The sequence below is a fragment of the Petaurus breviceps genome, unplaced genomic scaffold (genome assembly GCF_028583685.1).
Source record: "Petaurus breviceps papuanus isolate PSGF00001 unplaced genomic scaffold, PetGlider_PUasm1.0 90865, whole genome shotgun sequence".
In the NCBI taxonomy this organism is placed as follows: Eukaryota; Metazoa; Chordata; class Mammalia; order Diprotodontia; family Petauridae; genus Petaurus; species Petaurus breviceps.
Window position 1 is genome coordinate 386873 of NW_027187367.1, and position 27374 is coordinate 414246.

The 27374-nt window shown below is 37.2% G+C and overlaps 1 protein-coding gene across 2 annotated transcripts in view; it reads left to right on the top strand.

The window, feature by feature from the left end:
- Nucleotides 1–27374, top strand: part of STX8 (syntaxin 8) — a 279491-nt gene that overhangs the window by 19510 nt on the left and 232607 nt on the right. For both annotated transcript variants that reach the window (XM_069073085.1, XM_069073086.1), the window contains exon 4: nucleotides 11315–11425. In XM_069073085.1, coding sequence (XP_068929186.1) covers nucleotides 11315–11425 — 111 coding nt within the window. The remainder of the gene's footprint in view (nucleotides 1–11314; nucleotides 11426–27374) is intronic.

A 27374-nucleotide genomic window follows, 5' to 3' on the forward strand; every position in this document is an offset into this window, starting at 1 on the left:
CTAACTGTAAGACTGTATATTTATTCCTGTTAACTTTTTTCTTACTAGATTCAGTCCATTCTTTTTGAATTCTGATTCTGTCATATATTGTGTTATCTACCTTAGCTTTGTAACCTTATTTCATTGTACAGATGAACTCTGAAAGAAAATTATTCTCATTTCGAGGCAGGTCTTGCTGAGTGAGCAAGTCTTCATATACAGACCTTGAAGTCCTACAGTGTTGGTTATGACTGTTTTTTTCCAACACCGCGACGAGGCTCTTGGAGTTCTAGCCTCTGCTGTTCTGCTGCTGTTATTGTTGCTTGTCCTTTGTTCTTGAAGAGGACTGTGATATCAGGGATGTGATGCCATGACATGCAAGTGAATTGGACTTAAGTGAGTGAGGGAGGGCTGCACAAAGTCACCAACCTCACTTTCTCCTCCAGAGCCATCTGGGTCCAGTGCTAAGATATAGATCACGATGACTGGATGATGTAAGATAAGGAAAGCAAAGTAATTATATTTCTAAAATCTTTTAATGTTGGCTTCTAAAGAATAATTAGGAACATAGTTTTGCCTTAAATTATTTAAAAACCATCCAAATCTAAATTATTTAGAGGTCCTCTCTAGTCTTGGTTTGTTTAGGTCATTATTACTCTTCCCCTTTAGTAAGGAAATTAGGAATTGTTAAGAGTTTGATAAATTGCAGGACAAGAAAACTACTATTTTAAATTTCATTATTGCTACTAATTGTAAATCTTAATTAGGCCACTTAAATAGGCCCTATTAGTCAGGATTATACTGATTTTCCTTGATAGACTTTGATTTTAATGTGGCATTTCCCCTAATTTTTTTTTATTCTAGGAGTTCTAAGAATCAAAGTCAGACAGAGAGCAAGTGTTTTTCTTGAAAGCTGTACTTTAGAGAAGTTAATATGACTCTTGGTAAGTAGTTTAGAATTACCCAGAGGAAATCATAAATTCTCAAAAATTCTGAGAATATACAAACTCTCTAAAAAGTCCACTGCTTACAATAGTATTACTTAGACAACTGTAGAGTAGTTGGTTTGATTTCCTCTACTTTTTGGGGGGTGTTTAACATATCAGAAGGTGTTCAGTGTCACAGCAGAACAGTGTTTTCATACCTCCGTATGTTCAGAAAGAACACATTTTATATTCTTTTGAAGCAGTAGGAAAAAGGATAAGCATGTATTTTTTATTTTATTGTATTCCTTTTTTTTTTTTGCATCACCCTAGATTGAAATTTTATGGCTAACATTCTTTAAACCTTACAGTAAATTTCATCTTAATGAAGTTAGTCCAGTGTTGTGGGCTTTCAAAATCTTTTTGGTTCCTCTTGTTGTTTTAAGTATTAGTTTCGTTTTAGCTATATGTCTAAGATACATAGCTTTGTTTTGTCTGTAAATCTGATATGTAAGTCATCTATGCTTTTGTCCAAGTCATCAATTTTTTTAAACCATTCCTATGATTGATACAAGGAACTCCCTCTACTAATACAGATCAGTGCCTTCTTCCCAATTTACATTGATATATTTATACTTATAGAATGCTTGTGGCACTGAGAGTTTGTGACTTAACCAGGATCAAACATATAGGATGTGTCAGAAGAGACATACTATATGATGAGTCATCTTATTGATTCCAAGCCTTGCCCTCTTTCCACTCTGTTATGTTTTCTCTTAAGTCATTAATAAAAATGTTAAATGAAACAAACCCAAGAATAGCTAGGTGGTAATGTAGATAGAGCTGGGCCTGAGATCAGGAAGACCTGAATTCAGATGCAGCTTACTTACTACCTATGGAGTCCTGGGCAATTCACTTAACCTCTGCCTGCCTCAATTTCCTCATCTATAAAATGGTGATAATAGTAGTACCTACCTCTTAGTTTGTTATGAGGATAAAAGGAGATATTTATAAAGTGCTTTGCTTTGAAGTTCTTTATAGATGCTAGTGCCTATTATTGTTGTTAGATGATCCCAAGGTGACTCTGCAAGAGTCCACCTTCTTAACTGACATAAAATGATTAAAGACTACCGTCAGCATTTGGCTATTCAGCCAGTTTGGAATTCATCTAAATGTACTGTTTTCTAGTCTACATCTTTTCTATCTTTTCCACAAAAGAAGAACTTTTTTGAGATCGGTATCCTGGTGATGTTGAATGGCTATGGTTCATACACTAGTACAGAGTCTTAGAAGCTTTAAAATTGAGGGTCACCCAAAGGAAAATGGTGTTCCTGGTGGGTAGGAGTAGTCTGTAACATATTACCAATAAAGGATCATGGAGTTGAAGTGTGTATGTAAAGGATTTAATTTGAGAGTTGTATGACTAGAGTATGAGGTGGGCTATCTGTATAGTGAGAGTGAGGATATTCTATATACTTTGCTAATGTTAATTGAGTATTAACAGATCAAGCTAAAGGCAGCCAGCACATTGTGTGAATTGCTTGTGGAGGATTTGGGGGAAGACATGAATAAGAGTCTCATAAGTTGAAAAGGCCTAAATGAGTTGAATATGAGAGTTGGAAAAGATCTCTGTAGCCATAAATGAAAGGAATCCTTCCTATAACATTCACTGACAATAGCTGAAGGCATTTAATGAGGAGCATCTAACCACCCCTGGAGGCCACCTGCTCCATTTTTGGACAACTAATTGACGGAAGTTTTTTTCTGACATTAAATTTAAGTTGGTCTTCTACCTGTTGCTCCTGGCTTTGCCCTCTGGGGCCAAATAGAACAAATATAATTGCTTCTCTACATGGAAACTTCAGATCCTTCAGAATATACATAATAGTATAAAAGTAAATAAAAATGGAGTGGAACAGCAGAAATATTTTTGTATGTGGAAGGCTATTCTTGATTAAATCATCTGGGCTTTTAGTGATTACTGCTTCTCATTATAAGTACCACTAAAACATCTTTATAATAATGTGTTCTAAGATTTTAATAGGAATAAAAAATAAAAGTGAAACTCATTGGCTTATAATTAAGAGACTCTACCTTTTTCCTTTTTGTGAAATTTGAAGCACTTTTTTTTCCTCCAGTTTTGTAGCTCCTGCCTCATTTGTTGAAATCTTTATTTTTATTTTTTACTTTTTAAAAGTCCTGGGGCGGCTAGATGGCGCAGTGAGTAAAGTGCTGGCCCCAGAGTCAGGAGGATCCGAGTTCGGTTCTGGCCTCAGACACTTAACACCCACACCAAAAAACTAGCTGTGTAACCTTGGGCAAGTTACTTAACCCCAATTTTCCTCCAAAAAAGGCAAAAAAAAAAGTCCTTTGAGTCAATACTATGTCAAGATAACCAATTTTTAGTAGGAATACTTAAGTCAGATCTTTTACGTAATGCTCGCAAACCATCTCATTTATCTTGGGATTTAAATTCCCTAGTTAAGATTTTTGTTTCATTTTTCCTAGTTGAAAGTCTTTGTCATAGGTAGAGCAAGTAGTAGAATAAAAGTTGAACAGCTCTGCCCTTTCAGTTTCATTCCTTATCATGATCCTACCTACATGGGATGTCTTAATCCTTTCATCCACTCTCTAACATCACTAGTCTTAGCTGATGAACTTTAGTGCTCAAGGCCATTATTCATTTTTGGTTGCTTTTCCTTTTATTTATTTTCTGTAAAAATTAATCTGATTTTTATTGGTAAACTTCATTGTTATATCATGTTCATTTATGTATACATTCTTCTTTCCCTACCTTAATGTACTGTGATTAACAGGGAAGAGGGAAATATTTGAGATCATAGTGATACTGAAGAATAGCTTTAGAAGAAGTAAGATAGAAAAAAATATTTCAAAGAAAGAAATTCATGATCAGAGAGAATTTCTTTTTTTTTCAATTTATGTATTTATTTTTAGTTTTCAACATGCATTTCCACAAGATTTGGAGTTACAAATTTTTCTTCCCGTGTTTCCCCTACCCCCACCCCAAAATAGCCTACTGAATACCTCTTCCCCCAATCTGTTCTCTCTTATATACTTCCCCCGCCCCCCAACTTTCTAGTAAGGCAAGATGGATCACTATACCCCAGTGCCTGTATGTCTTATTTCCCAGTTGCATGTAAAATAAAAAACAACAACACAATTTTTTTTATATACATTTGTTTTTAAAACTTTTTGAGTTACAGATTTTTTCCATTCTCCCTTCTCACCCACCACCCACTGGGAAGAAAAGCAATTCAATATAAGTTGTACATGTGTAGTTACGCAAACCATTTCCATAGTAGATATATTGTGAAAGACTAACTATATTTCCCTCCATCCTATCCCACCCTTCACTTATTCTGTTTTCTCCTTTGACCCTGTCCCTTTTCAAAAGTGTTTGCTTCTAACTACCCTCTCCCCCAATCTTCCTTCCCTTCTATCATCCCCCCTCTTATCCCCTTCTTCCCTATTTTCCTGTAGGTAAGATACCCAATTGAGTGTGTATGTTATTCCCTCCTTAAGCCAAATTAAATGAGAATAAGGTTGTCACATTCCCTTTTACCTTCCTGCTCTTCCCCTCCCTTGTAACAGTTTTCTTTTGCCTCTTTTATATGACATAATTTACCCTAATTTCTCTCTCCCTTTCTCCTTCCAATATATTCCTCTCTCACCTCTTACTTTTATTTTTTAGATATCATCCCTTCCTATTCATCTCACCCTCTGCCCTCTATGTATACATGTACATACATATACCCCACACTCACATATATATGTATACGCACCTATACCCTCCTTTACATATATAATTCAACTGTCCTCATACTGAGAAAAGTCTTATGAGTTAGACTTATCGTTTTTCCATGTAGGAATGTAAATAGTGCAATTTTAATAAGTTCCTTATGATTTCTTTTCCCTGTTTACCTTCTCATGCTTCTCTTGCTTCTTGTATTTGAAAGTCAGATTTTCTTTTCCACTCTGTTTTTTTCATCAAGAATGCTTGAAAATCTTCTGTTTCATTGAATGACAATATTTTCCTCTGTAGCATTATACTCAGTTTTGCTGGGTAGGTGATTCTTGGTTTTAATCCTAGCTCCTTTGACCTCTGGAATATCATATTCCAAGTCCTTCAATCCCTTAATGTAGAAGCTGCTAGGTCTTGTGTTATTCTGATTGTGTTTCCACAGTACTCAAATTGATTCTTCCTGACTTCTTACATTATTTTCTCCTTGGCCTGGGAACTCTGGAATTTGGCTATAAAATTTGGCTATAAAACTCCTAGGAGTTTTCTTTCTGGGATCTTTTTCAAGAGGCAATCGGTGAATTCTTCCCATTCCTGTTTTGCCCTCTGGTTCTAGAATATCAGGGCAATTTTGCTTGATAATTTCTTGAAAGATGGTAAGTAGGCTCTTTTTTTGATCATGGTTTTCAGGTAGTCCAACAATTTTAAAAGGATCTCTCCTGGATCTATTTTCCATGTCAGTGGTTTTTCCAGTGAGATATTTCACATTGCCTTCTATTCTTTCATTTGTTTGGATCAGTTTTATACTATCCTGTTTTCTCATAAAGTCATTAGCTTCCAATTGCTCCAATCAAATTTTAAAGGAATTATTGTCTTCAGTGAGTTTTTGAAATTCTTTTTCCTTCTGGCCAGTTCAGCTTTTTAAGGCATTCTTCTCCTCATTGGCTTTTTGGGCCTCTTTTGCCATTTGAGTTAGTCTGGTCTTTAAGCTGTTATTTTCTTCAGTTAGGCTGACTTGCTTCTCTTGATTTTCTTGCATCATTGTCATTTCTCTTCCCAATTTTTCCTCCACTTCTCCTACTTGGTTTTCAAAATCCTTCTTGAGTTTCTCCATTGCCTATAACCAGTTCATATTTTTCTGATGCAGGAGTTCTGACTTCGTTGTCTTCCTCCTGTTCCATGCTTTGATTCTTTTTTTTTTTTTTAAGCAATCGGGGTTAAGTAACTTGCTCAAGGTTACACGGCCAGTTATTTCTGGGTGTGGTGCTGAGTGTCTGAGCCCGGGATTCGATCTCCAGGTCTTCTCAACACTGGAGCCGGTGCTCTTACTTGCTGTGCTACCTGGCCGCCCCCATGCTTTGATTCTTTTTGTCCCCCAAAAAGGAATGTATGGTAGGGTTGTGTTTCCTCTGCTTGCTCATGTTGCAAGTCATAACTTGAGGTTTGAACTCTTTGCCTCGGTAGAACTCTGCTTTCAGAATGGATGGAGCTTTGTCCCATATCTCTGGGGTTTTCGCAGCTGCCAAAGCAATTAGGAGGGCTCTCTCTCTGCAGTCCCCACAGGCTCTGGCACCTGGCCACACACCCCAGGACCTCCACCCAAGACAAGGATCCAGATCCAAGCAAGTCAAAGCAAGAGCAATTAACCTTTGAATGGTTGCTTGGTCCCCCTGCAATCTGCAGGTCAGGAGCTCCTGAGGCAGCCATGCAGCACCGCTGCCACTCCTCTGCCACTTGTCTTCCTGGGGGCAGGGGCTGGACTGTGCTTTTCCATCCACCCCTGTTCTAACAGAGTTCCACACTGACCTTTTACTTTGTCTTTGGCGTTTATGGGTTGAGAAGTCTGGAAACTGCCACAACTGCTCGAGCTTCACTCTCCTGAAGTCTTCTCAGGCCACTGCTGGTTGGGGCTGCCCTGGGGCCAAAACCGTTCATGCGGAGCTGGGCTCAGTGTGATAGACCCTTCCTGCCAGCCTTCCAGCCTGCCTTCAGTGGGAGATTTGTTTCTCTCTGTCATTTTGTGGGTTTTGTAGCTCTAAAATTTGTTTAGAGTCATTTTTTACATGTATTGGAGGATGTGAAGCTGGAGCTGCAGAGAAGTCCTGTTTCTACTCTGCCATCTTGATCCTCCTTTTCTAGAAACAAGAGAATTTCTTAGATTAAGTTCTTAGAGGTAGTAGCGCAGTTGTGGGTCATGGTAAGATCTAGGTTTGCTCAGCTCTTTTGGAGGGTACAGTGGGATGTAGATATTGGTAATGGTAGAAGCAGAATTCAAACTCTGGTCTTCTGACTGCAAATTTGGTACTACCGTTCCTATTGTACTATCATACCTCCTTATTTATGTCAAAGCCTCCTAATTTAGATATGCAGATGTCTTAGCCAATATGCTTTACTGATTTGTTAAATATACTGTTCTGCTCAAAAACTGATCCTTCCTATATTTTTACCTTTGCTCCTCTCTCACATGTATCTTTCCCCTAGACAAGGTAAATCCCTCTACATGTACAATTGATACTTCCTATGTTCTCCAGCAGATTGCCTCCTCTATCATCCTCACTCTTTTACATATCTTCAATCACTCCCTGCCTACTGCCAGCTTCCTTACTACCTATAAACAAGCACATCTCTCCTTCATTCTGAAAAAACCCCTCAATTGATCCTTCCATCTTCCTGGTTATTGTTCCATATCTCTTTCTGTTTTAGGGCTAAAAGGCTATCTACAATAAATGTTTCTACTTTATTTCTTTTGTTTTCCTAACTAATTGCATCTACAATAAGTGTTTCTACTTCATTTCTTTTGTTTTCCTAACTCTTCGCAATCAGATTTCTGACCCAATTATTTAATAAAAACTGGTCTCTCCAAAGTCACCAGCAATCTCTTAATTGTCAGATTTTATGACCTTTTCATAGTCCTTATCCTTTTTGACTTCATTGCAACTTTTGACATTGTCCATCAACTTCTTTTCTTTCTTTAGGCTTTCACGATACTTCTCTGTCCTGGTTCTCTTGTCTGTCTTACATTATTTTTCAGTCTCTTTTGCTGAGTCAAACATTTATTGAGTGACTACTGTGTGCCATCTCCTGTACTGAGCACTAGGCATTCAAAGAAAGGCAAAAAAAGGGGAGTCTCTGCTCTCAAGGAGCTAATAGTCTAATGGGGGAGAGAACATACAAACAACTATATACAAATTATGTATGTATGTATGCATTATGCATGTGTATATATGTATTTGTAAATGTATATATGTGTATGTATATTTGCTGCATTGGAAATGTTCAACAGAGGGCAGGCATTAGCATTAAGGAGGATTAGGAAAGACTTCTTGTAGAAGGTGGGATTTTAGCTTGGATTTGAAGGAATCCAGGAAGCAGAGATGAGGTGGGACAGAATTCTAAGCATGGGTCACAGCTATTGAAAATGCAGTCAGAAGATGAAGTGTCTTATTCAGGGAACAGTAAGCAGGCTAGGGTAGGTGGGTTGCAGAAGGCGGTAGGGTATGAAGTGAAAGATAATGAGCTCAGTTTCAGACCTGGATGAATATACAAAAAAGGAGACAAGTAGGAAGAGAAGGCCCATGTTCGTTGTGCTTTGTAAAGGTTTGTATCCTCCATGCCTCTGTCTTATACTCTCTTCTCCCTCTGTTCTGTTTCACTAGGTGGTCTCATCCTCTCCTGTGGGTTACTTATGCAGCCCTAACCTCTCCCCTAACTGGTATCTCCAAATGCCTGTTGGAGATCTTGAGGTCCTGTAGAGCTCTTAAACTCAGTATGTCCAAAATAGAACTCATTATTTAATTTTTCCTACTTAGCTATTCCTTCTTTCTATCTTTTAATTACCATCGAGGGCACAGCCATTCTCAAAGTCACGTGGTCTCAAAACATAGGTGTCACCCTTGAGTCTTCACTCTCTTAACCCCTCCCCATATCCAATCTATTGACAAGTCCCATCATTTCTTCCTTTGTAACATTTCTCATATACATCCCATTCTCTCCTGGCACAACTGTAACACAGACCCTCAGCACCCCACATCTTGACTATTGCAACAACTTTCTGGTTGTACTTCTTGCCATAAGTTTGTTCCTATTCCAGTCTGTCCTCAGCTGTCAAATTGATCTTCCCAAAATGCAGATCTGATCATGTCACCTCCTATCCAGTAAAGTCCAGTACCTCTCTGTCACCTCTAGGAGCAAATATGAAAACTTCTGTTTGTTATCCAAAGCCCTGGTCCCATCCTACTTTTCCAGTTTGCTTACATGTTACTCCCTTCCTTGTATTGTATAATGTATTGACATTGACCTCCTTGCTATTCCTTGCACAAAATGTTCCATCTCCTGCCTCTGTGCATTTTACTTGGTTGGAATCCTCTTCCTGCTCATCTCGTTCTGGCTTCCCTGGCCTCTTTCAAGTCCAAGCTAAAATTCTACTTTCTGCCAGAAGACTTTTCTGATCCCTTCTTAATGAGAGTGCCTATCCTCGGTCAATCATCTCTGGGTCATCCTGTGTATATCTTGCTTATACATAGTTGGTTTGCATGTTGTCTCTTCCTTTTAGACTGTGAACTCCTTGATATCAGGTACTGTTTTTTGCCTTTCTTGTGTACCCAATACATAGTGCAGTAAATGTTGTTGACTTGACTTAGTCCATAAATCAAAATCTTAGATATCTTTTTAGGGAACTGTTTGCTTCCAAATTTGTCTTTCTCTTCAGAATCCACTGTTTTTTGTTTTAAGTTTCACCTTTTGTTTTTATCCCCTTCATTTCTTTCCACCTCTCCTTCACACGAGTCCCTTACTTTCAGTTGGCAATTATGATGGAAGTATCATCTGTGCTGTCAGGTCACTAACTTTCCCCCCTAAGACTTTGTAGTTTTTAACGCTGGTTTTTAGGGTCCTTTGAATGGTATTTTTATCACAATGAATCACCAAAAGTAGGTAGGAATTGTCTGGTTTGATTTTCTAATGCCACCAACATACTGAGATATGTTTAATATTTTGGAGGGAGGAATAGGTAAGGTTACATTGCTGTACTCAATACCATTTCAGAGCTCCTCTTTTCAGAATTTGCTGGCTATTCAGTTTAGTTCAGCTCAGTTCAGTAAGCATTTATTAAGTATGTGGGTACCAAGAAAAAAATGAAATTATCCGTATCCTGAAGGAGCTATTGAGAAGATGTAACCTGTACAATACAGGAGTAAATGTGAAATATATGAAAAGTCATTTTGAGTTGGAAAGTATTAATAAATGAGAGCAGCAGAAAAGTCTCTTTGTAGGAGGGTAACCTTTGAGGAGGGATTCCAAGCATTGGGGGTAGAGCAGCCTGGGAAAAGTCATGGAATTAGGAGATGGGATGTTGTGTTGGCAGAATGTCACATGTGTTTGACTGATACTTAGTGTACATCAGGTAGAGTAATTGGAAATCAGTCTGGAAAGATCGATTGGAATCAAATTGTCATTAATTGTTAATATCTTATTTAATTTTTGTTTTATTCTCTAGGCAGTAAGGCAGGCATCAAGACTTGGCTAGGAAATGTCATGGTTAGACCTGTGCTTTTAGAAGACAGTGCTTTAGCAAGGATAGTGCAGTTTTTCAGAAGTCACTTCACTGAAATTCTGGAGTAGATTTTAGTTTAACTATTGGGCCTTATTTTTTCCATCCCCTCAAGTGGGAATATTATTTGCTTCTAACAAATATACTATAATGTTCTGTGAATAAATGAAATAGTTTATAGTCTTCTTTCAGAAGAAAGGTAATATAAAAATCTCATGGTAATTTTCCTTAATATCATCCAGCCATATTTCTAACCTAAGTTGTGTTATAACACATTTTGGTAAAGCATATTGCTCAGTTATGAAAAAGTTAAAACCAGGGGCGGCCAGGTAGCACAGCGAGTAAGAGCACTGTCCCCAGTGTCAGGATGACCTGGGGATCAAATCCGGGCTCAGACACTTAGCACCACACCCAGAAATAACTGGCCATGTAACCTTGAGCAAGTTACTTAACCCCAATTGCTTTAAAAAAGAAAAAGTTAAAACTAAACCCTCTAAGATTTAATAGGTAGATCATTTTTTGACTGCGTTCTGTGATTTGTATAAGAAATATCCTTTCATCACCTTTTTCCAGTTGTTATCTTCTTCAAGACAGCTACAGTTTTCTCCTGTTTCTTTTTTTTCTTTTTCTTTTTTTTGGAGGGCAATTGGGGTTAAGTGACTTGCCCAAGGTCACATGGCTAGTTGTTGTGTGTGTGTATTAAGTGTCTGATGCTGGATCTGAACCCAGGTCCTCTTGACTCCAGGGCTGGTGTACTCTCCTGTTTCTTTAATTTGAAAAATTTAAAAATATTTTGGGCGTGTTGCAAAATAGATACATATGTTTCCTGCTGCTGAAAAACCTGCATCAAAATGATTTCTTTTAAAGATCCAAGAGCAGTTATTTGCTTCCTATGTATTCTTACATGTTTTAATATGTAAATTCTTTACCTGAAAGGCAAAATTGATGATAAAATAATGAAAATAACAATAATAAAAGGTAAGATATATTTACAGGAAGTTTGATTGTGAATTAGAACTTAGTTAACTTTGCAATGTAGAAAATGAAACTTTAAATAAGGTTATTAATCTTCTTATGTTCTGAACCTTAACAAGATATCTTTAGAACACAGCTTGAAGGGGATCGAAGACAGAACTTATTGGATGACCTTGTTACCCGTGAAAGACTGCTACAGGCATCCTATAAACATGATGGTACAGAACCAGATCTGATCAGGTATAGTGCTTTAATTTATAAGATTGAGTTGGTGGGTAAGAATTTATTCCTAGAAACTACTCGTTTGTGATTTAATGATTGATTTCATTGATAGAAAAAGTTGTCTTCATTTATAGTCAGGTGAATTATCTTTCTTCCAATTTTGCTTAATTTCTTATTTTTCTTTGTTTTATTTAATTGAAATAGTGAACTAGACATGTTAAGATATATTTGGCTGAACTTTATTGTAGGTAGATTATACCAAGTAGAGTACAAATTAAGACAGTAAATTTCTTTTGGATTCTTGAAATTTATCTCTTCTAGACTGTTCAATTTCTTTGGTGTTTCTGTAGCCAGTTCTTTGCTATCATTATCTGTGCAGTCAAATTGAGTTTGTCATTGACAAATATGAAGAATGCCAGGGAGGTACTAAGATTATATTGTGGGTCACATATATATTATAGAAATTGAGTTATTCTTTCTATGCCTTATCACAGTGTATAGTTTTTAGTATTGACCTGGAAGATAGTTTGAAATTGTCATGAATTTCTGAAAGATCATGATAGCTATGCTTCAACATCTCTTCCAATTTGAGGTCATTTCATTTTAATGACTTCCCAGTAGCAGGGGGTGTAGAAGTAGCCCGCCCTTACTTTTTTTCCTAGTTAATTATAATTTTACTTCTCCTTTTAAAAATATGAGACTGAAGTTTTTCTGATAGTCTTGGTCAGTAAGGGTTTTGAGAATATGAATTTTGTTGAAATATTGAATAATTCTTAGTTTATTGAGAGTGAATCCCATAGAATCAAGTGGAAAAAAGTAGTGAACCTGCCCTTGCAGTAACTATGGTAAAGTTTTAAATGCAAAGGAGAAGCCATTGGTGTACCAGGCAACTTCAGATTGCAGCTGGAAGTTGTAGTTCTTACTTTCTTTCTCAATCAATTCTTTGTAGTATTGCTGTAGAAGTAGATTCAGGTTGGTTATAGCATAAGGATTGAGGAGTGAGATATTCCTAGGTGTTAAAAGCTAGTGTTAAAAAAGTTACCCATGATCAGAATGAATAGAAAGAGTTCAGTGCCCTATTGAAAGGGTTATTAGACTGAGGGAAGAAGTTGGGTTGAAGAGAGTCATTGTGAGGTAGAGAAAGCTTCATTAAGGAGAATTAGTGGAATATAGTGGGAAAAGTATTGGACTTAGAATCAGATGACCTGGTTAGAGTCCCAGGCTCCCACCTGCTAGTTTTGTGTCCTTGGACAAATTACTTGTTTTCTCTGAGCTTCAGTTTCCTGAGTTGAACTAGATGATCTCTGAGGTCTCTTACATTCTAATATTCTGTGATTCTAAGGATGTTGGAGAAGTGCTAGTAGGTAGGTAGTTGTCAAAGTAACACCTTACAAGTTCTATTATAGGTAAAATTGTGAGATCCTTTCAGTTTGTTGTTCTTCTACTCTCCCTTCTTTTGCTTTCTCTTAATTCCCACTGTGTGCATCCATTCCTCTTCCTCCCCAAATCAGTGAGTATTTTTGTTTTTCCCTCTTTGATGCTGTGTGCAATATTCTGTGTTTTCTACATATTTTTTTTACTTTCTTTTGTCTTGTATCTCATTTTTTTTTCCAGTGTCTTGCTCTCTCCTAAATATCATGTTGGGCTTCTAGGTGGTGCAGTGGATAGAGTGCTGAGCCTGGAGTCAGGAAGACCTGAGTTGAGATCTAACCTCAGCCACTAGCTGTATGACCATGGGCAAGTCACTTAACCCTGTTTGCCCCATTTTCCTCATCTGTAAAATGAACTGGAGAAGGAAATGACAAACCACTCTAATATCTTTTCTTTTTTTTTTTTCTTTTTTTGGGAGGGCAATTGGGGTTAAGTGACTTGCCCAAGGTCACACAGCTAGTTTTTGTGTTAAGTGTCTGAGGCCAGATTTGAACTCAGGTCCAGGTCCAGTGCTCTTTTCGCTGTGCTACCTAGCTGCCCCCTGTAATATCTTTTCCAAGAAAACCCAAATGGGGTCACAGAGTCAGATACCACTCAAACAGCTAAACAACAAAATACCATGTTGAGAAGTAGTTTCATAATTTAATCTGGACTAAAATGTTACACTGAGAATGATTTCGTATCTTCCCAGGATCATTTATATTTAATATGTGACTCCTGGAAGCCTAAAGCTTTAAATCAGAAGTACTATCTGATTGTAAAGGAAGACACCAGAAGAGATAGTTCTGCATATGCCAGAAATCCTAAAATCACATTCACTTGGAAGCCCCTTAGATTTCCTTTGCATGACACCAACTGTTGATGAGATCGGGTTATCTTTTTTAGTGCATGGCAAATATGGAATGGAAATGGAGTCACTGAGGTTTGATGGACAGAGAATAAAAATTTGCATGCTCACAATGTAACCTTAAGGCCAAGTAGTATTTAGTTTTTGTTCATTGCCAGAGGTATAGGCTGGTTCGGAATAGGCTTTCTAGAAGATGTGACTCTTGATGGGAGAAATTTGAAGAATGGAGAAGTAGAAATGACAGATGGACAGTAGTGACTTTTTCCAGGCATATGGGGATAGCATGGAGTAATTAGAGGAAATTGGAATAGAAAAAAAAGTCAATATGATATGACGCTATGCTTGACTACTGTGATCAAAAGAAACAATGAAACATAATTGTGAGAGAAGAGATAAAGGTGTAAAATAATAGTGGTTAGAGGTTTTTTTTGTCTTTTTCTTTAAAATGAAGGTGTTGAACTGTATGTAATTCAGTGAAAATGATAGATATATTTGAAAAGGAAAGTGTTAGCAAGAATTTTGTCTTTTGAATCTCTACTGCCTTTGTGGGAAAAAATATTGATATGATATGAAGAAAAAAAATGATATTAAATTATTTGTAGTTAATAAAGTAAGTTGAACCTAAACCACAACTTGTCTGAATTCTTTTCTATCTTTAGCCAGTTCCCTCCTTTACTTTTGGTGTGTTTACAGCATGATTACTTCCTTTTTGTAAGGGACAATTGCATTCCATTGTACAAGCTGTACTCATAACTGTGTGCAGATGATTCACAGATACTAATTGTTGGTCACAATGGGAAAGACTGGGAAAGAGTCGTCAATAATTCAGCAAATATCGATTAAGTGTTTATTCAATGCCAGACACTGTACCAAGCCCTAGAAATAAAAATAAAGACAAAAAATGGTCTCTGCTCTCAAAGCACTCACAGTGTAGTTGGGGTATGATAGGCAAACAACAAAACCAACTGTATACAGACAAAATATACACAGGATAATTTGGAGATAATTTCATAGAGAAAGCACAGACATGAAGTGGAACTAGAAAAGGCTTCTTACAGAGGTGGTGAGTCTACAGTTTAGTGTTCTTAACAACTGTGGAGGAATCATCCATTTGCATGGATCAGTAGCATGAGATCTTCATATACATGAGTTAACTCTTTCATATTCTCTTCCTTTTACTTATTAATGGTCAGCTGCCTGAAAGATTACTTATTTCACTGTGACCTTAAGTTCTATATGAAAAATGGATGAAGATGGTTTAGATTTAGGCTGTTAGAACATAGAAAGTATTGCCTATGATTTGGTTTTCTTTAATAGATTTAAATATTTTCTTCTCTTTAGATGTCTACCTTTATGATTTATATCCCCAGAATTGGTAATTTTATCTTCTAGTAGCTTAAATGAGTCAGAGAAATCACTGGGAAACAAAAAGTACCCTGTTTTGCATATTTTAGTACTATCTGCAGGCTTAATTTTAACCTTAACATTCTATCAGTTATTTTATTGCAGCCATTCTCAATAAGCATAAGTGTTTACTATGTTGCTGACATTTTGCTAAGCATTTTTATATTTTTCATATGTTTCATCCATGTTAGTTTAATTTTTGAAAATTTGGAGATAATCTATGGATCTTATATGCTTTTTTAGATTTTTTTATTTTCTCATTTAGTGATAAAGTGCAGAAGAAATCTCATAATTGCCTAGAAAATTTTCTTTTGGAATAGAAACTATCTTGGTTTGAGTTGCTGTGTTTTGTGTTAAGGAAAATGATCAGTTTTAGAGGAAGATTATTTCACTTTGAGAAAGTATTCTAGTTATCCAATTTAATCAAAAGAACCTAGTTTGGGAATCAGGAGATTGAGATTTTACTTTAGTCAGAATAGTGAGGTTTGGGGAATTCAAGGATCATGAACTAAATCTTACACTAAGTTTTTTTAACTATGGGGTTTATTGATAAAATGTGTAAATGACCTTGTATGATCTCCATTTCATTGCCATCCCAGAACTCTTCTTTTGTCTGGTTCAGGGAAGTAAAGTCACACTCTTGCTGGGGGGAGGTGAATCACAGGAAATTAATTAGTTCTTTCTAGCCCAAGGGTGTTGGGGGATTATGTAATTTTATATTGAGGTAGACCAAGAGAGCCCCATTCAGATTTGAGAAAATGTCTGCTGCCTTTGAACACTGATCATAAATTGGTCAGCTTAATTACAGGGTTGGTGGAGATCCTTTTGATTCAGGGTCTGTGGTCATAGATATTCTTCAATAACTATTTATTTGCCTGCTCTTTCTCCTTCATATGAAGGTGCTAATCTAACTGGGCACTGCATTTTTCTACCCCTTAACTTATGGTATTACATAGCTGTGGCCACTAAGACTCTTTCCAAGTTCACTGCATAGCTTTAAAAATAAACTACCTATCCAGCCTCATCATCTACCACAAACCATACTTTCATAAAGACTCTTAGCTTATAAAATGAAGGCACAGAAAATGTACTACAAGCATCAAGTCATTGTTTACAATTGGGGGATAGGGTGAATGTTTGGACACTCCCAGGAACAAGAATTAAAAGTTATTGTCTAGTCATTGCTATCTTTACTTTTTGGTCATAATTTTCAGATTCTTTCGATGGCTTGAGGAACTATCCCACTCTGCCGGCAGAGGGTGATGTTATTCAGGAAGAGGAGATGCATTCTCTAGGCCACCTTGAAGGGACTTTTTTTTTAAACATTCTGAGTTGTTAAAACAAATGTCTTTTCCTTCTCATTTCTATCCTCAGAGACAGGAGGAAATCCAGCCCAAAGTTAAGGCCAGTTTACAAATCACAGAATTCCTATTTCATGAGGTGAATGAATAAATAGATGGGTGAATGAGGAAAAAAAATTTAAGTTAATATGTGTATGTACTTTCTTAAATGCTGGGACTAAAAAAGTTCATACAATCCCTGCCTGAGATACTATAAAGTAGATCAATAATGTTGGTATTCAGGTGGAAAAATACTTTTACATTTCTCTGTGAAAGGAATTATTGCTTTCTGTTTCTAGTCATGGTTCAATGTAGGATATGCTCACTCCTAGGTATAATAGTTGAAGAATCTTATGGGAAAAGGGAACAACTTCGTGTTCTGTTTACAGCTTCCTCTTGGATCATACCTGGGTGAACTTGTCAAACCCCTGCCTTGCCCACATTATGAGAGCAATTGTGGCTTCCCTTCCACTGCTGGAGTATCCAGAACATCTAATCTGATATTCTAGGTGACTACCAAACCATGCACATTACCAGGGTGTGGGGAAACTTTGATACATCATGGTGTGTGGGTGGACCTAAAGAGCACTTATGGGAGGCACTTTGCTATATTCTTAACTCATTCTCTCAAGATAATTGCCCTCCATGATCAAGGATGCTCAAGCCTCTGCTTTCTCTCCCTAATACCTGGATCTGTAGCTGATTATGTGTGGGAGATCTAATGTTTTTGCATAAACAGGCCAACTCTTGTCTTGTCTCACTACATTTAGGCATACCTGTGGGAATTAGACCAGCTAGAACCCAAGCAGTGTATAGATTTTTGGGAAAGTTTAGTACTTCTTATCATCATACTCATTTGTGTTCACTTTCATATTCCTAGAGCCTGGCACCTTGTACATATCAGGCACCCAGTATATGTTTGTTGAAATGAATTTTGGGCATTATATCATGGTTTCAGAGTTTAATTGGCTCTTTATCATTGTACAACATCCTTAATGAACTCATCATAATCCTCATGGCAGCTACCTTAAACTGTCTTATCTGTCTCAAAACCTTTATGTCTTCCCTCCAACTTTTTGGACTATATCTTCCCCATCTTCTTTGATGATTTATTATCCATAATATGTTCTCTAACTTGTGGGTGGCCCCCAGACTAAGTGTTTCTGGATAGATTCTCTAAGTTGGTGACTTCATCAGCATTCATGAGTATAACTGTCATGTAGACAATTCGCAGATCCATGTCTATCCTCATATCCTCAGTCTCTTTTATGAACTCTAGTCCTGAATCAGCAACTATATATTGAAAATTTCAAACTGACTATTTCCTGAATAAAAACTCCTTTATGATACAACCCAGATATGGTTTAGGATTGTAACCATATAACAGCTTTCCTTCCTCCTCCCCACCTCCTTTCATTTTCCCTGTTTGCTTGTTTAAGTGGGGCTAGGGAAAAATAAGCATTTTTAGGAGCAGAAGGGAAGAAGCCAGAAAATTGTCTGGGTAGTAGGGAATGATTGATAGGATCAGCAACATCTATGGAGGAATCTGTCTGTTTTATATGTATCTTTACATTTATAATATACATATATATTCTTAAAGACATTAATATAATAGAAAAACGGAATTAATGAACTGCATATACTGTTTAAAAACTAGAAAACCAACAAATAAACAAGGCTAAAATAAGTTATGAGACAGATGACTCAGTGGATAGAATGCTGAACCTAGAGTCAGGAAGATGTGAGTTCAAATCCAGCCTCAGAAGCTCATTAACTTTGTAACCCTGAGCAAGTCACTTAACCTCTGTTTGTCTTTACTGGAGAAGGAAATGGCAAACCACTGCAGTATCTTTGCCAAAAAAAAAACAAAACACCCCAACCCTATAAAGGGTCATGAAGAGTTGGAAATGCCTGAATAACCACAAAAATAAGCTAAATGAAGAGATATAAAAAATTAGAAAAGAAATAGATAAAACTGGAAACAACCTATAGAAATGATAAATAAAACTAAAAGGTAGTTCTTTGAAAAGACAAACAAAATTGATGGGGGGGCAGAGCCAAGATGGCGGCATAGAAGCAGGAAAACTCCCTCTTCTCCTCCCACAACTACCTCAGATACCTATAAAAAATGACTCCAAAGAAACTTTAGGGCTACAGAACCCACAAAGTGACAGAGAGAAACAAACCTCCCTCTGAAGACAGTCTGGCAGGCTGGCAGGAAGGGTCCAGCGCAGCCCAGTGGGAGCACAGCCCAGCCCCACCTGAGTCCACAGTTTAAGCCTCAGGGCAGCCTGACCAGCTAGAGGGACATTGGGAAAGTAGATCACCAGAAGCAGTGGCTGTTTCTGGAATTATCAACCCATAAATGCCAAAGGAAAAGTGAGTAGTTAGTGTAGACTTTGTGGGAACAGGGGCCTGGGAGTGCGGTCTGGCCTCTGCCCTGGGAGGGAGAAGTGGCCGAGGCATGGCAGCCATGGCGGCATGGCTGCTTCAGAGCTCCTGGCCTGCAGATAGTAGGGGGAACAAGCAACCATTCTGAGGGGTAATAGCTCTTGCTTTAACCTGGTTGGATCTGGATTGCTGTCTAGGGTGGAGGTCCTGGGGTGTGTGACCAGTGAGCCAGAGCCTGTGGAGGGTTCAGAGAGGGCAGCCAACTAATAGCTCCAGCAGCTGTGAAAACCCCAGCAATTTGGGACAAAGTTCTTCTCTCTGGAAGCAGAGTTCTACTGTGGCAAAAAGCTCAAAAGTCAAGTAATTGAGTGGCAACATGAGTAAGCAAAGGAAGCAAAGCAAGCACAGCAATCCGACTTCAGACTCCTATTTTGGGGACAAAAAAATCAAAGCATGGAATGGCAGGAAGACAAGGAAGTCAGAACTCCTGCACCAAAAGCTTCCAAGAAAAATATGAATTGGTTAGAGGTCAGAGAGGAGCTTAAGAAGGATTTTGAAAGCCAAATAGGAGAAGTGGAGGGAAAATTGGGAAGAGAAATGAGAATGATGCAAGAAAATCAGCCTGACTGAAGAAAATAACACCTCAAAAAATAGACTAACTCAAATGGCAAAAGAGGCTCAAAAAGCCAATGAGGAGAATGCCTTAAAAAGCCGAACTTGCCTGGTGGAAAAAGAATCCTAAAAGCTGACTGAAGAGAATAATTCCTTCAGAATTAGATGGAGCAAATGGAAGCTAGTGACTTTATGAGAAATCAAGATACTATTAAACAGATACAACAAATGAAAAAATAGGAGGCAATGTGAAATATCTCATTGGAAAAACCATTGACCTGGACAATAGATCCAGGAGAGATATATTAAAAATTATTGGACTACCTGAAAGCCATGATCACAAAAAGAACCTAGAAATCATCCTTCAAGAAACTCTCAAGGAAAATTGCCCTGATGTTTTAGAACCAGAGGACAAAATAGAGGTTGAAAGAATCCACCAATCACCTCTTGAAAAAGATCCCGAAAAGGAAACTCCAAGGAATATTATAACCAGGTTCCAGAGTTCCCAGATAAAGGAGAAAATATTACAAGCAGCCAAGAAGAAACAATTTGAATATTCTGGAAACACAATCAGGATAACACAGGATCTGGCAGCTTCTACATTGAAGGATCGAATGGCTTGGAATATGATATCCCAGAGGTCAGAGGATCTGGGATTAAAACCAAGAATCACCTACCCAGCAAAGCTATCGTGTTTCACGGGAAAATATAGTTTTTCAATGAAATAGAGGACTTTCAATCATTCTTGATAAAAAAGCCAGAATTAAATAGAAAATTTGACATTCAGATACAAGAAGCAAGAGAAGCATGAGAAGGTAAATAGGGAATCATAAGGAACTTACCAACGTTGAACTATTTACATTCCTACATGGAAAAATGATAATTGTAACTTACGAAACTTTTCTCAGCATGAGAATAGTTGAAGGGAATATAAATGTGTATCTATCTATCTATCTATCTATCTATCTATCTATCTATCTATCTATCCACACACATACACACATACATATATATTTATGTATACATACATATATGTCTATATAGGAGAGTATAAGGGCATATGAATACATATGTGAGTGTGTGTATGTATGTGTACAGGTATACATAGAGGGCACAGGACCAATTGAATAGGAAGGTATGATGCTTAAAAGGTGAAATTGAGTGCTGAGAGAGGAATATAATGAGAGGAGATGGGAAGAGACAGAATGGGGTAAATTATCTCATATAGAAGAGGCAAGGGATAACTGTTACAATGGAGGGGAAGAACAGGAAGGCAAAAGGGATTGGGTCAACCTTACTCTCATTGAATTTGGCTTAGGGAGGGAATGACATACACACTAAATTGGGTATCTTGCCCTACAGGAGAGTAGAGGGGAAGGGGATGAGAGGGGGGATGATGGAGTGTAGGGCAGGTTGTGGGGGAGGGTAGTTAGAAGCACACACTTATGAAAAGGGACAAGGTCAAAGTAGAGAATAGAATAAGTGGGGGGGGATAGGAGGGAGGGAAATACAGTCAGTCTTTCACAATGCATCCACTATTGAAATGTTTTGCGTAACTACACATATACAACCTATATTAAATTGCTCATCTTTCCAATAAGAGTGGGTGATGAGGGAAGAAGGGAAAGAATCTGGAATCCAAAGTTTTAAAATCAAATATTTAAAAAAATGTATAGTATTATTATTATTTTTTACATGCAACTAGGAAATAAAATTCAGGCACTGGGGTATAGAGATCCATCTTGCCCTACTGGAAAGTTGGAGGGGGGATTGGGGAGGATATATGAGAGAGAACAGTGGGATCGCTGTTTTGGGATGGTGAGTAGGGGAAAGACGGGGAGAAAATTTGTAGCTCAAAATCTTGTGGAAATGAGTGATGTAAACTAAAAATAAACATAAAATTTAATAAAAAAAAAAACAACAAAATTGATGGTGAATGGCCAGTGTGGTGTGTAAATGGAGTCACTGAGGTTTGATGGCCAGAGAGTAAAAATTTACATGCTCTCAGTGTGTCCTTGAGGACAAATATTATCATATAGTTTTTATTTATTGTCAGAGATCTAGGATGGTTCAGAATAGGCTTTTCGCCATATTCTCTGCTGCGTTTGACAGGTTTCTATATTAGACTCTCTGTGTGTGTGTCATTCAGTTAATGAGAATTTATGGAATGCTAACAGTGTGCCATGTACTTTGCTAAGAAGCACCAGGGATACAAAAAAATGTAAAAAGAGTGTCCTTGTCATCAGAGAGCTCACATTGTAATAGAAGAGACAGTATGAAAATAATTACATACATGCAAGACAGATACAGAGTAGATGGATAATTATCTTGGAGGGAAGATAATGAAAGTGAGTGAGTAGAGAGAGGACCAGGAAAGGCTTCCTGCATATATATCTAATTTGCCTAATTCTTGATGGAATCCAGGGAACCCAGGAGGTGGAGGTAAAGAGGGAGAACATTCTAAGCATAAAAGACACAGCTGGTGAAATGGCATGGAGTTGGCAGACAGAAGTCTTGTGTTCAAGGAGCATTAAGAAGGCCAATGTTATTGGTTTTCAGAATTTGTGGCAGGGGAGCAAAGGGTAAGAATATAAAGGCAGGAAGGAATCAGATTGTGAATAGATTTAAGTGCCAAGCAGATGATTTTATCTTTGATTTTAGAGGTAATAAGAAGGCTATTGGAGTTTATATGTCACTGTTAGAGGGTGACAGAATCAGGTTGTGTCAGTAGAAGTGATACGACTTAAGCAACTGATTGCCTGTGTAGGGTGTTTGAGTGAGGAGCTAAGAGTGACACCATGATTGGAGACTGGGTCACTGGGAAGATAGTGGTGCCCTTGAAGTGAAGTTTTCAAGATGGAAGAGGAGGATAAGTTCTTTTGGGGGAAAGATAATGAGTTGTCTTTTGGACATGTGTTTCAGATGTCTATGGGACATTCACTTTGATATCTAAGAGACAAGTAGTGAAGTGTGATGATGTGATTTTAGCAGTAGCATTAGGTCTAGATAAAGAGATCTAAGAAATCATCTGTGTAGAGAGCCTAATTGAATGCAGAGGAGCTATTGAGATTACCAGAGGAAATGATATGAAGGGAGAAGAGAAATGGGTCCAAGATAGTGTGTTTGAGAATACTGTTAGCTGGCATGACCTGAATGAATATACAGAAAAAAAGACTAAGAAAGAGTGATCAGATAGGAAGGCAATCACTAGAGAGTGGGATGTGTGTGTGTGTGTGTGTGTGTGTGTGTGTGTATTACATCTCTTTTTGTCTAGTTCAGGTGACATTCAGTTTCATTTGTAGATTTCTTCCTCCATTCCTTTCTCCTCATGCATCATGTGAGGTAGTAAGTTCCTACCTCTTTCTCCTTCTTTAAAAACCACTTTCAGGCCTTCTGTCTTATTTGCTCCCTCTGAGCATGAAGACGTTAGGGTTCTGATGGCACGCTTGTTTATTCTCTCTTATTAGAATCTAAATACTTCATCATGCTCAAATGTATTTACTTTTTAAAATTTCTGTTGAGTCTCCTGCATTTTGAAATATCTGCTTATTTTGTCTTTTAATCAAGAATGTTTTGAACTCCATTTTTTTTTAAGCAATTGGGGTTAAGTAACTTGCTCAAGGTCACATGGCCAGTTATTTCTGGGTGTGGTGCTAAGTATCTGAGCCCAGATTTGATCCCCAGGTCATCCTGACACTGGAGCTGGTGCTCTTACTCGCTGAGCCACCTGCCTGCCCCTGAACTCCATTCTTAAAGTCTGTTTTTCCTATCTAGGCTTAACAAAATTTTGCTGGGTAATTATTGATTGTTAGCTTTGATCTTTAGCTTTTTTGAAAAAGGAATTTATTCCATGCTCTTCTCTTTTTTTAGTGGTGGTTCCTAGATCTTATTTTATCCTCACTGTGGCTCCTTGGTACTTTAACTTTTTTTTTCCTTGTTTCTTTTACTATTTTTTTTTTTTGCTTTTAATGTTGCATAGTATACTTAGCATTGTGTCCCATCCTGAAACATAGTATTCAGTACTATTCAAATTTAGTACTATTCACATTCAATACAATTCAGATTTAGTGCTTGAAACATAGTATTCAGTAAATGCTTGTTTCCTTATTTGCTTTGCTCAGGTAGCTCTAGCTTTTGAGTACTTGAGAATTTTCCTTTAAGGGTTTCTTTCATGAGGTGATCAGTGCATTTTTTTATGTTTTCGTTTTGTTCTCTTCTAATAAGTCTGAACAGTTTTCCTTCATGACTTCTTCAAATATAGTATCTAGGCAGCTTTTTTTATTGTGATTTTCAGGTAGTGTGAAGATTCTTAGGTATCTCATTTGTTAAACATTATTTGTTTTTGATGGGAGATACTTCCTCCCTTCAATTTTTTAGTCTTTCAGTTTTGTTCTAATATTTCTTGTTGTATCATAGAATCATTGATTTCTGCTTGGTTCAGTTTGGTTTTCAGAATTATGTCATTTGGGTAAGATTTTAGACCTTCTTTACTAAGCTGTTTATTCCCCTTCTGATTATTTGCTCCAGAGTTCTAATTTCCTTTCCCCTTCTTTCTTACAAAGTTCTCCACTTATTTTTCATTTTTTTTCCTTCTGAGATCTTATTTCATTTATTTATAATTTTAACTTCTTACTTTATTTCTTCCCAGTAATCTAGTAGAGCTTGTGGCAAATGTGTTTTTTTTTCCCCTTTAAGGGCTTTGTTTGTAGATGTTTTGGAGTTACTTTTTTTTTTTCTTTTTAGAAGGGCAGTTAGGGTTAAGTGACTTGCCCAAAGTCACACAGCTAGTAAGTGTGTCAAGTGTCTGAGGTCGGATTTGAACACAGGTTCTTCCTGACTATTTGGTCCTCCTGACTATGGCTGGTGCTCTATTCACTGCGCCACCTATCCACCCCCCCCCCCTTTTTTAAAAATTAAATTTATTTTTAGTTTTCAGCATTCATTTCCACAAGATTTTGAGTTAAAAATTTTCTCCTTCTTTCCCCTGCATAACGTTTCCATAGTAGTTATATTGTGGGAAGACTAATGATATTTCCCTCCATCCTTTCCCACTCCCAACTTATTCTATTTTCTCCTTTTACTCTGTCCCTTTTCAAAAGTATGTGCTTCTCACTACCCTCTCCCCCAGTCTGCCCTTCCTTCTATCATCCCCTTCCCCCCTATTTCCTATAGGGTAAGATACCCAATTGAGTGTGTATGTTATTTCCTCCTTAAGTGAAATTCAGTGAGAGTAAGGTTGACCCATTCCCTTTCACCTTCCTGCTCTTCCCCTCCCTTCTAACAGTTTTCTCTTGCCTTTTTAATTTTTTTTATATATATTTTTTTAGCAATTGGGGTTAAGTAATTTGCTCAAGGTTACACGGCTAGTTATTTCTGGGTGTGGTGCTGAGTATCTGAGCATCTGAGCCTGGGTTTCAATCTCCAGGTCATCCCAACATTGGAGCCGGTGCTCTTACTCACTGAGCCACCTGGCCGCTCCTAAGCAATTGGGGTTAAGTAACTTGCTCAAGGTTACACGGCCAGGTGTTTCTGGGTGGGTGCTAAGTGTCTGAGCCCAGGTTTCAATCTCCAGGTCATCCCGACACTGGAGCCAGTGCTCTCACTCGCTGTGCTACCTGGCTGCCCCTCTTGCCTCTTTTATATGACATAATTTACGCTATTCTAGCTCTCCCTTTCTCCTCCCATTATATTCCTCTCTGACCTCTTAATTTTATTTTTTAGATACCATCCTTTCTATTCAACTGATCCTGTGCCCTCTGTCTATGTATACACATGCACACATATATACCCACTCACATATGTATTTATACACACATATACACTCCTATACATACATATATATGTTTATATATCTATACATATATATTCCCTTCAGTTTTCTCATACTGAGAAAAGTCTGATTAGTTACAATTGTCGTTTTTTCTGTGTAGGAATGTAAATAGTTCAACTTTAATAAGTTCCTTATTACTTTAATAAGTTGGGCATAGCTCTAAATTGCTTTGCAGTGGTATTGCTGGATTGGTTCACAACTTTACAAATAGTGGATTAGTTTTCCAATTTTATCAGATTATCTTCAACATTTATCATTTTCTTTTTTTGTCATGTTATCCAATCTGATAGGTGTGAGGTAAGTAATTTAATTTCATATTAATTTTTTTTGGTTTGTAAATGGGACAGGATTGAATGGGAGAATGAACTCTTAAAATTTTTTTTTAAAGGTCTGGTTGATAAAATATTAGAGGGAGGAGGACTGAGCTTTGTCAGACACAAGAGAGCAGAAGGAAGAGGAATCAAATAAAGATCCAAAAAAGGGATGAATCACAAAAGTAAGAGGAAAACCTGGTACTGTAGTCAGAGGCTAAGGAAGAAGACAGTCTAAGTGATTAATAGTGGTCCACAGGGGTGAGTCAATATTTTCAGGTACCAGTGGAAGTAAAAAAAATTGAGACTTGAGAAGAGGCCAGTGATTTTCATGATATTGTCATTACAAATTTTTTTTTGTATAAACTGTCATTAAGATTCATTTTACCTTATTTCAATTTTTGAGATGAACCCAATAATTTTATTGGTCTCTTTTTGGTCTTTGGTTTTTTTTTGGAGGGCTACTGGGATTAAGTGACTTGCCCAAGGTCACACGGCTAGTTTTTGTGTTAAGTGTCTGAGGCCGGATTTGAACTCAGGTCCTCCTGAATCCAGGGCCGGTTCTCTATTCACTGTGCCACGTATCTGCCCCCCTTTTTGGTCTTTTTTTATGAAGAAATGTAAAACAAGATAACTCTGAGGTACCACATCACACTTATCGGATTGACTAACATGACAAAACAGGAAAATGATAAATGCTGCAGAAATGTGGGAAAATTGAAACAATAATGAATTGTTGGTGGAGTTGTGAACTGATCCAGCCATTCTGGAGAGCAGTTTGTATTTATTTAGCCCAAAAGGCTGTAAAACTGCCATACCCTTTGACCCAGTGGTACCACTTTTAGGTCTATATCCCAAAGAAATCATAAAGATATGAAAGTGATGCACATGTACAAAAATATAGCAGCTTTTTGTGGTGGCAAAGAATTGGAAATTGAAGAGATGCCCATCAATTGGGTAATGACTGAACAAGATGTGGTATATGAATGTAATGGAATACTATTGTGCTATAAGAAATGATGAGCAAGTAGACTTCAAAAAAACAAACAAACCTGGAAAGACTTTAAATGAACTGAGGTTGAGGGATATGAGCAGAACCAGGAGAACATTGTATACAGTAAAAACCTCATTGTGAGATGACTGACTTTGATAAACTTAGCTCTTCTCAGCTATGCAAGAATCCAGAACAATTCCAAAGAACTCATGATGGAAAATGTTATACACATCCAGAGAAAGAACTTAAGAGTTTGAATTCAGATGGAAGCATATTATTTGCTCTTCTTTTCTTTTGTTATTTTTTTCTTCTTTCTCCTGGTTTCCCCCATTAGTTCTAATTCTTCTTTACATCATGATTAATGTGAAAAATAAAAAAATTACATTTTTATCCATTTTATGTCTTCACAAAATAGTTTTACTTTGTAAGATTTTGGAGAAAAATCTAGATTTTAAGAAAATTCTTTTTTTTTGTTTAATATTTTTTCCCCAATTACATATAAAAACAATTTTTAACATTCATTTAAGAAAAGTTTTTGAGTTCCAAATTCTCTCCTTTCCTTCTCTGAGAGGCAATTTAATATAGGTTTTTAATGTGTAGTGATGCAAAATGTATTTCCATATTGGTCATGAAAAAAGTAGACCAAAAAAGAAAAAGAAAGTTTAAAAAATTATACTTTTCTCTGGGGGTGGATAACAGTTTTCATCATAAGGCCTTTTCTTGGATCATTGTATTGCTGAGAAAAGCTAAACTGATCACAGTTCATCATCACACAGTATTGCTGTTACTGTGTATAAGGTTCTTGTT